Here is an 11,004-nt window from a genome sequence, read left to right as displayed (position 1 = left end):
CACACACACACACACACACACACACTGACCTTTCGACCACTCTAAATTGATAATTCACCATTGCTGCAGTAGAAGGGCTTTTTAATGTGGAGGTTTTTATTGTTCTTATTAACATTGTTTTCTAACTTTATTAAAATAAATACTTTTGGGATATATTTTCTTAATGTGCATTTGGGGCAGATTTCTTTTAATACATTTTCTAGGAAAGATGATATGATAAAACACTGAACCTGATCAAAGTAAACTGTAGCCTATAAAAACTGGTGGATTGAACATCCCCTAGTTGTCTGAACAGCAGAGTTCCTGTCTATCTTCAAGCGACTGTTGAAGACCTTCCTCTTCCTGAAACACTTAAAAAAATAATATATAAAAAAAGAAACAATTCAACAGAGTTATAGGATGATTTATCTTAAGTTTGTAATCTAGTGTACCAGTGTAGATTTATTTATTGCTAGAGACTCAAAGCACTTTTGTACGTCGCTCTGCATAAGGGCATCTACTAAATGCCACAAATGTAAACGTAATTTTTACTTTATTATGTGCTGAATTAACTGTTACTGTATTATGTGTTGTATAGTATTTCCTGTATTATTTGTATTCATTGTTATTGTATTATGTTGGGAGTCATAAATAAAATGTTCTATGTGGGTAGTAAATACAGTATATGTACAGTTATGATGGAGATCTTTATGATGGAGATCTTTATGAGAGTGGGGCATCTCACAGGGTCAGAGATCATCCCAGCTGCGCGACCAGCCTAACCTACATCGTACACTGCTGCCTTTTATTTTTTGCTTTTTATTTTTTTTTATTATTTTTTTTATTGTATCGCTCTCGTCATCGTAAGATCGAAAAAGTGTAAGTCGATCCATCGTACCTTGGGGACCATCTGTATTTCCTTTAAGTACAGATCAAGTGCGCGCTAGTTCCCCGACTGGGCGTGACTTATTGCTTATTTGGTGTGCTGTCAACGTGTGCTGGCGTTGTGAGCTCGCGACCAGGAGCCGCGGTGTGAGTTGGGCGCGCGCTCAGTCACGGCGAGCTCATGGGCGCTTTATGCTGATTGTTTGGTTTCTGAAACATTTTGCCTTTGCAAGAGTTTCCTCGCAGGATTCCTGCTGAGTGTTCATTCTATTAGTGATTGGCACCTGTTGTGAGGATACCGAGATTTGTCTTTGTGCAGCGCACCAAACTTCTGATGAGCTCGAGCATCAGAGATGGAGGCTGAAGAAAGCAAAATTTCCGTGTGGGTTTGTAGGGAGGAGAAGCTCGTGTCGGGTTTGTCGAAGCGCACCACGTGCGCAGATGTTATTAAAGTCCTGCTGGAGGAACCGAACTTGCACGGGCGCGCGTCCGCGTCTGCGCGCGCTTACTGCATTGTGGAGAAGTGGCGCGGATTCGAGCGAGTTTTGCCCAATAAGACCAAAATCCTACGCTTGTGGAATGCATGGGGTGAGGAGCAGGAGAACGTGCGCTTCGTGCTCGTCAAGCAGGACGCGTCGCTTGCCAGCAGCGTGCCACGAAGCGCTGAGGCGCGTCTCGTGCCGAGCCGACAAAACCCGTGCGCGCGCGAGGGCACCGTGCGCCAAGCCACCATGGCCCTGTCTCCTGAGAAGCAACGGCGCGTGGTTCGGAAAGCTTTTCGGAAGCTGGAGCGCATCAATAAGAGGCGCGCGCAAGCGCAGTGCAAGGACGCGGAGAGAATGGAGACCCTCGTGCATATGGTGGTCTCGCAGGATCATACCATTCGACAGCAAGTGGAGCGTATCCAAGAGCTGGACCACGAGATCGAGCTCTACGAGGCCAAAGTACATCTGGACAGAGTAAGGGCTCATGGTGCTAACTACGTCCAGGAGACCTACCTGGTGGATGGAACTCCATCCAAGGATACACACACCATCAATGGAGAACAGACACTTGCTCAGATGGAGGAGTATGCCAGAATGTGTGAGGAGGTGATCAGGCTGCAGGAGGATCTAAATGAACGCCAGATTATGCTGGACAGCATTACCAGTGATATTCAAGAGGAGTTGAACAAGAGGTGGATGAAGCGGAGGCAGGAGGAGTTGGCTAATAAGGATTTCGAACATAACAGCATGCTTAAGGTTACAAATCAAACATGGGAGGTAAATGAAAGCGAAATGCCTCCACAGATAGGCAGTGAGGACGATCTGCTCTTGGAGGAGGAGCGAATTAGAACTCAACTGGACACGAGCCTGTACATCGGCCTAAGGCTCAACACGGATTTAGAGACCGTTGGAAGTGACCTAAACTTAGTCCAGGAGATCTGGAGGGCAAGAGACAAAGAGTTGAGGGATTTGCTTGAAAAAGTAGACTCACTTGATTTAGAGGAAGAAGTGGAGGAGGAAGATGAAGAGGAGGAGGCAAGGTGTGTCGTGCTGAAGGGCACTGATAGACTGGATGAAGACACATCAAGTAGACATGGAGCATGGGTGGAGCAGGCCAGAGGACTTGCTGCTAAAGCATGTAGCACTAACGATGACGATTCAGACACTGGACTCAGCTCAATGCACAGCCAGGATTCAGATATTGCTCCTGTTTTTGAGTCTCTTGTATAGCAGTACACACGGGGACAGGAAAATCCCCTACAGTTAAATTATCACATAAAGAGCGTTCGTATTTATATCCAGTTGGACTGAAACAGACACTGTATGATTTAATAAGCCACTGGAGATTTTGCTGTATTTTGTATCATCGCCACCTGGACTCCTCTGACCTGTTGTTTGTGAATATAAAAACACCAATTATTATACTGTTGATGAATGTGCACTTAGTCAGTAGTGTTTGGTGGCTGCATAGATCTTTTTTGTACATGTACCACATTCGACTGTTGACTTAATCAGTGTTAATTTGCATAGGTTGAGGGTGATTTTGCACCACAGACTTCCAATTTTAACAGTATAATTGTAAAGTCCAAACAAAATTCTGATGGAATGTATATTAAGCCTGTATTTTAAGTCAAATAAATCCTATTATTATAGATATTGTTGCACTCTAGAAGGCCTGTTTCTTGTATGCTAAACAAGAAGAACTTGTAGGACTGAATCAGCACTGATGATGTGTTTTCAGCTGATCTGGAAGCAGCCAATGACAACAGAGCAAACTCAAGACACTTACATTTGGGTAGCCCAATGAGATAACTAACTATTGCTATGAAATATTAATTTCGTCTTGCAAGGCATGCAATGAATAAATTATAGGCTAGCATTTGATAGCCTAATAATTGATATACAATCACTATCATCTCTGTTATGAACACCTGTTTATTTGTTTAATTTGTTCAGTCAGCCAATTATGCAACAGTTAAAATGCATAAAATCAGTAGCTTCAGTGTAATATCTATATCAAAGATCACAAATGTGATCTCTCTTCCTTCGACCATGCTGTGGTTGCTGGTGACAGATGGGGTGGTTTGAGTTTTTCAGAAACTGCTGATCTCCTGGGATTTTCACACACAGCAGTTCCTTCAGTTTACACAGAATAATGCAAAAAACATCTAGAAGATAACAGTTCTGTGGGCTGGAACCACCTTGTTTACCAGAGTAGTTAGAAGAGCATGGCCAGACTGGATCAGACTGACAGAAAAGCTCAAATGACCATTCTTGTTGTATGTTGTACAAACCATATCTTATTCCACTCATGTCAGACAAGAACAGGATTCTGAGTATACAATGAGCAAAGAGTAACTGAAATTAGACAACTGTAGCTCATAAAAAAAACCAGGTGATATTTCACTTTTCCCAGGAGATAAACAGTTTCTGAAAAGTACCCAACCAACCTTTCTGGCACCAACAACCATGTAACATTGCTGGCTGATTGTATAATTGCATGAATATGCATGTGTACAGGTATTCCTTACAAAGTGCCTGGTGAGTGAAACTGTTTGTTGTTTATTTATCGGATAAATAGGTGATTGATTATGAACCTAATTAAAAAAATCTGGTCATGGCCCTGCGTTTAAATAATATTTCATGTATTTGCATATTGGAAATTTAGCAGTGACTGTTTTTTTTTTTTATGATGGAAGAGTTGGAATAGTGAGTTTGGCAGCTCCTCTTACATGTAATGTACAAGTCTAATTATCAATTTATTATTTAATCTATCTCTGCCAGAATACGATGGCATGTTCCCAAGTGTTGAAAACATCTTGGCGTCTTGTTTACAAGTATTATGGAGTGTGAGATTGGTTCCTTCCCATAGTATCTGAGCCATAAGGTTAATCTCTTAATTTACCAGTCAGTCAACTTTACTGTCCGTACCTACAGTCATGAGAATGATGTCATGAAGCTGGAATGGTTTCTTTTCTTCTTTTTGTCTGGGCTCACTTTTCAAGATGATCAGAGAAGAGCCTCTGCTTATGTTAAATAAGAGTCTTTTGAGCTGGTTTGTGCATAAGGATACCCCCTGCCTGCCTCATTCTGATCTACAGGGAATGACCCAGTGAAAGAAAGACATGGGTCTTCACAGCACTAGCTGAGAAGTTTGATACTGGAAGCGTCTGGGAATCCAACTGGAAGAAGAAGCCATGAACAGAGATTTCTGAGCTCCTCCGCACTCCCTGTTACCTCCCTAAATAAAGTGTTTTAAGGGATGAGATAAGAGAACATATAATGCTAGGTAATTAAGAAGCAGATGGGTTGAAACTGTACAACTGCACCAAGTAATTGTATCTGTTAGAGGATAATAAGGTTGGGGAAGTCAGTTCAGGTTGCAGCTCATTATTCCATTCCATTAAGCACTCATGGGTTTGCAATGGAGAGAATTTAGAAAGTAATCTAAACATTTATTGATTACTGAGTACACATGTTTGGAAATCATTGCACTACATACCTAAACCCTGTAAGTAAAATATATTTAAAAAAAAATATTTGTTTGTTTCTGTTGTAGAATTAACAAAGCCACATGGTCCATGTGAAAATGATTATATTTCTATCCAGTGTGGAAATTTCATAAAGTGTTCCTTAGATTAGTTTTAGTGTAAGGCTATGAAGGTATGAAGGGTTTTCTTTGTTTCTGAGAGTTAGTAGTTTTTGGTTTCTGAGAATGTAGGGTGGTGTCACTAAAATATATCTTTTATGTACCTTTGAAACTATTCTCTAAAAGATCATTTAAGATATTCTTAGTGATCTTTAAATTCACAGGCTAAATTACACAGGATTATTCCCAGGTAAATGATACGTACTATACTGTACGTAACTTTCTTTCGGCTTCTCCCATTAGGGGTCGCCACAGCGGATCATCTGCATGTTTGATTTGGCGCTTGTTTTTACGCTGGATGCCCTTCCTAACGCAACGCTTGGGACCGGCACTAAGGCATGCGCAACCCTAATGGCTGGGGTTGGTTCCCTGACCAGGGATCGAACCCGGGCCCCAGCGGTGAATCCTAACCACTAGACCACCAGGGAACGTACTATACTGTAAGTATTTGTATAAATACAAATTAGTAGAGAGAAAGTTACTGTTTGGTACCTTTCTCTGAGACAGTTCTGTGTTTCCACTTGAAGCTTGAAAGTAGATTAGTACTAGCAGTTGCATCGACAAATTATACAGTCCTGGCAAAACATAGGAACCTTGCATATAATGGACTTTTTATTAGCCTCTAGTGTAGCTTTAAAATTGTGCAGGTAAAAGATACATAACTATTATAAGATCAATGTACTCTTGGTGATACACATCCCTCTGGAATTGATCAGCAAAAGGAATGACACCTGTAGCTCAGCCACACATGGATCTAACCAGGACATGGTACATGTTTACAGCATTGTTGTTTTATTGTGTAGTGATCATGGTCAGATAAAATGTTAAATATTAATAGATTTGCGAAAGTTGCAGTTTTCTAAAACCCATGCTCTGCTCCATCAGACATTTTAGATCTCAATACAAAATAGCACATGGCACTTAGGTTAACAAACATTATACTAAACTTATAAACACCCCCATAATCTTTTTATGTTTTACTTTAATGCTGACTTGTGAAAACCTTACAAAAAAATGAAGACCTTTCAGATATGTTCATTATTTAACGGAACAAAAATGGTTGGCGTGTATGTTATTTATTTGGTTAAGATAATGAGATTCAAAGTACAATGTGAATTATGCAATAAAAACAATCCCAAACAAATATTTTATACATGTTCAGCCTTTCCTTTTCTTAGTGCCTCTTTTACACATCTACAGCTTTTACACATCTTTTACACATCTACAGCTTTTGCACCCTTTTCATTATAATCTTCTCACTTCCCTAATCTGTAATCCTATGCAAAATCCACTGTCTTCTTCACATCAGGTCCAAGGTGCTTACACTACAACATAGACTAAAATTACTCTAAAGGTATTATAGTGTTAATGCTGTTTTACATTTTCAGTGTCACAGGATACAACCACGATATTTCCACTCTGAAGTTTGTTGAGGATCTCTGAGATGTAAATGGTGCCTCTTGTGCACTCAAGCACACCAAAGTCACCGAACTGTGAAGGTGTAGCAAGGAGGAATGCACTAAATGTTGCAGAGATAAAGTTTTACCCACATCCTCATATCAGTAACAGGGGAAATATTTTTTCCACTAAATAATCTACTGGAACCTTTGCCATTTGTAAGCTTGAGATGTTGCTTTATTTGTTAGCCACCAGATAAGTCAGAAGGTTCTAGGGTTATTTTTTGGTACCTGATCAAGAGTTGCACCAAAACTATGAGGTAGCTAATGGGGATTAGCAGGCTTGTTGAACATTGTTTGGCTATGCACAGTGGTTTAAATAATGTGTATCAATAGCCACTTCTTATACTAAACTAAAGAAGAGGCATTTGCAGTTAAACTACTCTCTTTTTGTCTAGGTTTGAGGATAAGAATTAAGGACAATGAAAGCCAAATAAATCTATTTTATGGTTGTAAAATAATATACTTTCTATCCATATTTCTTCTTCATTAAATATAATACTATTTTGTACTGTGGAATTTGAAAGATAAACTCTAGTTTTGTTTTCTAAAAATGTGGACCTTCTGGGAAACCATTATATTCAAAATCACATAAAAAGGCACTATTAGGCTTGGCTTGAATCAGAAACAAAGAAGGTCAATATCAAACAGGCAATCACAGCGTGGTGATTTTGCTTTGAATTAAATTGCAAGCATTTTTTTTAATTCAATAATCATTGCAACTTTCACACCGCTAGAAGGTCCCCAAATGGAGTCTGAGCTCGGTCTGTGTGGAGTTTTGTATGTTCTTCCCACATTTTCACTATGCTGGTAGGTGGGTTGTCTCTGCTTAATTGATCATAGGTGTTAATGATGGTGGGTTTGTGTGTGCATAGTAACTTATCTCTCACTTAACTTCACACATCTTGGCCAAGCTGTATTTTTCTCTCACACCCAGTGTTCCATGTATAGACTCCAGCTCCACCACAACCCTGGCCTGGATAAAGTGGTTACTATGCATTTTAGTGCAGAAAATGACCTTGTATCCCAAAAATTTCATTGTGAATACATGCTTATGCTTATGCTCATATCATCTAAACTGCTATAACCCCATCCCCATCGTTACCGCAGTTCTTACCCAACCTCACTTTGCGCAATAAATGTGCCAAGACAATAATAACACACTGTTTATTATTATATTTCACTATTTAGTCTGTAATCTTATGTTTAGTTGTTTGTTTACAAGACAGACTCTTATGCAACCGCTTATCACACCTTTTTTTACATGCCTGTACCTTACAATACATGTACACACACATTCCACTGACTAAATTGCAACACCACAGACTCCTTACATCCAGGTCTGTTTAGTGTTAAATAAGTGAAACTGATTCTCTTATGCAGGTTTTTTTTTATCTGCAGAATCAAAATATACGTATGTTCAAAACAGCTATAATCTCATAGAGTCATGAAGAGTATTTTAATAATCCCTAAAAAATGAAAAAAACAATAAACCTGCAATTAAAAACACATTGAACAGCACTAAAAACAAATTTTGGACGCACCCCCTCAGCCCCTATGGTACCTTAGTGAATTCATCTAGACATTATGTCACTTTAATACAATAATGTGTTTTAATTAATTTTTTTTTTTTAATGAAATTTGTTATTGAAAACATACGTTAAAATGTTATTCCTAATGTTCCTGAACATCCAGTCCCGCTGTGGATTTCAAGCAAATTTAGCAAATATTCCGAGCCGCGAGTTCCGAACCGAAGTATAAGTTCTACATATCATTTCAGTATGTCATTAAATGGCAAGAAAAATCTATATGTGATTATAATATATACAGTAGTCTCTGTCTTCTAAATTTGTTTTGCCTTGACGGAGCCCAGGTGCAGTGGATTATCTTACATAAAGTATTATATTTCACATAAAGTACATAGTGATACCCTAATGCCCTTAAGCAGTGTGTACTGTTTTTTTTATATAACACCAAACATAGAATGCTGGGAGAGTGGGATGCTTTAAGTATTAAGCAAATTTTTAAAAAATCAGCACCAATGAACAAAATTATGTTTATTATTAAGACACACAGAACTGCCATCCTTGTATAGAAAAATATATTGTGGGTAAATGTGAGAGAAATATTGGTTACAGTTTTCAGAACAGGACAGAGACATCTTGCTGCGGTTATTTTTATATACATTAAGCAAAAAGCACTGGAACCAGAGCTTTATAGGTCCTCAGTGAGTACGGTTTTTAGTGTGACCTCCCAGACAAGCTTTGTTTAGGTGTAATAATGCAGAAAGGAATTTCAACTTCCACTGGCTGAGTAAAATGAGCATTGTGCTTGTTTAAGAAAAAAACAGGGACTAGGCAGGAAAACACTTGTCGTTATAAAGTTCAGATCAGGGTCAGATCTAAAGCATGTCCAAATCAAGTCATTTTAAGTCATTTTTAATATAGTTACCATTTGCATTAGTAAAGTCAAGCAATGGTGTATTGTAAGGAGACCTAGAATGCAGTTAGCATTCCATGTTTATACACAGTATCTCACAAAAGTGAGTACACCCCTTACATTTCAGCAACCATTTTAGTGTATGTTCTCAAGGGACAATACTATAAAAATGCATATATTATAGAGTAGTCAGTGTACAGCTTGAATAGCAGTACAGATTTACTGTCCTCTGAAAAAACTGAACATACAGCCATTATTGTCAAAATAACTGGCAACAAAATTGACTCAATATTCTGTGTGAGCACCATTGTTATCTATCACTGCTTTAATTATCCTGGGCATGGAATTCACCAGAGCTGCACAGGTTGTTGCTGGTATCAGGACTAAAGACATACTTGGCTACTCCATCACCTTTAGCAAGGCAATTGCCATCTTGGCGGTGTGTTTAGGGTTGTTTTCATGTTGGAAAACTGCTGTTCGCCCGAATTGTAGGCAAGAAACAATTGTCTTGGTACTTACACATTTTTTTTAAACAAAGAAAACTTGGAAAGTGTTAGTTTAAGTGTTTCAGGAAGACGTAGGTCTTAACCTGTCGTTTGCCAGGGACTCCGCTGTTCGGACATCTAGGGAAAGTTCATTCCACCACCTCAGTGTCTCGGTATCTGAGGGAGGAAATGAAAAGATGAGTTGAGTGTCATAAGCATAGCAGTGGTAAGAAAACCCATGTGAGGATGTGACTTCACCAAGAGAGTGTGTATGGAGGGGGAAAAGGAGGGGACCAAGAACTGAGCCTTGTGGGACACCAGAGCAGCATGTAGTTTCTTAGAGACAGCCTCAGCATTCTGTGGAATGTGCCACTTTGTAGCCAGACTGGTTTCGATCATGGAGGTTGTTCTGTGAGAGAAAGAGATAGACTAATAATTACATTATCTAATGTCACCCAGAAGAGTCTAATTACACTCAAGGTTTCTTCCACGTCATCTCACAGAATTGGCACTGTTGATATAAATTTACACCCATATATCTGTTAAACTGTTTAGTGACAGTGTATATTGTTAGTATTTTAATTACAGATCTATCAAATTTAATTAAATTGTGTTTTTTTGTGTGTGTGTGTGTTAAATGCATCTTAACAGCTGGCCTTAACAGCAGCTTTTATGCAGAAAATTATATTGTGATCTGTTTGCTGTTATGTTAATGTATATTTTCCCCAGTGTATTTCACTGATCATAGCAATATAAATTGCAGTATTTAGTCCAATCACTTACACTTTGGCTAGTTAAAGGCTTCAAGCTTCCTAATTTTGTATACTGTATATTTCCCTTGTACAGCTTCAATGTTGATTAGTTTTCTGTAAAAGCATCTCTTACATTAATTTTGGCTCTAATGCATTATCATTTCTATCAACTTATCTATTCTAGCAACTTATACATGAACATGTATGGCAGATGCTCCAAATGGAATCAATTGATGTTAAATATAAGGAGTTTTAATATTTTACAAGGATTCTTCATTATCAACATTGTAACTAGACTGATTGGCAGTTTTCCCATAACATAATTTTAGGTCATCATATTTTTTTACAAAGAAATATACAGTGATATGTTTGAAGATAAAGTGCCTAGTTATTATTACTAGTGTATATTTCTGTTACAATACAAACACAGATGGTGCCACATACAGTAGTCATATAGTAAACAATAGTAATAGAATAACGATTTCGGTATTTATGCTACAGAAAACAATTGTTGTCTGTTATTTTACACTAAAATAGCCATAAATCTATGATTTACAGTCTGTGCTAAAGAACTGCAGGTGCAGTGCTTTTTCTATGAAACCCATGTCCATGGCTCAAATGATTTAAAAGGAATTTCTGAGAAAGTGATAAACTTATTCTGTGTCTCAACTAGTATATGATTAGAGAAACATGTTGTCTGTGTGTGGTCAGTGTATGGATGAATGAGTGGAAATAGACTGAAAAAAGGAAAAGCCAGCTGTGCCCAGCAACAACACGTGCACACACACGCACACACACATGCACACACACACACACATCCCCACACACACACACACACACACACACACACACACACACACACACACACACACA

General features: G+C 38.6%; 1 protein-coding gene across 1 annotated transcript; it reads left to right on the top strand.

Moving 5' to 3' along the window:
* The first annotated feature begins 996 nt into the window (after nucleotides 1–996).
* On the top strand, nucleotides 997–3,003 carry rassf10b (Ras association domain family member 10b). The gene has a single exon (XM_046857827.1). The coding sequence runs from the start codon at nucleotides 1,218–1,220 to the stop codon at nucleotides 2,577–2,579; it is 1,362 nt and encodes a 453-aa protein (XP_046713783.1). The 5' UTR covers nucleotides 997–1,217; the 3' UTR covers nucleotides 2,580–3,003.
* The last annotated feature ends 8,001 nt before the right edge of the window (nucleotides 3,004–11,004 follow it).

This window comes from Silurus meridionalis, chromosome 9, assembly GCF_014805685.1.
Source record: "Silurus meridionalis isolate SWU-2019-XX chromosome 9, ASM1480568v1, whole genome shotgun sequence".
Classification (NCBI taxonomy): domain Eukaryota; kingdom Metazoa; phylum Chordata; class Actinopteri; order Siluriformes; family Siluridae; genus Silurus; species Silurus meridionalis.
Note: the sequence above shows the minus strand (reverse complement) of the source record. Positions and strands in the feature narration are given on the sequence as shown.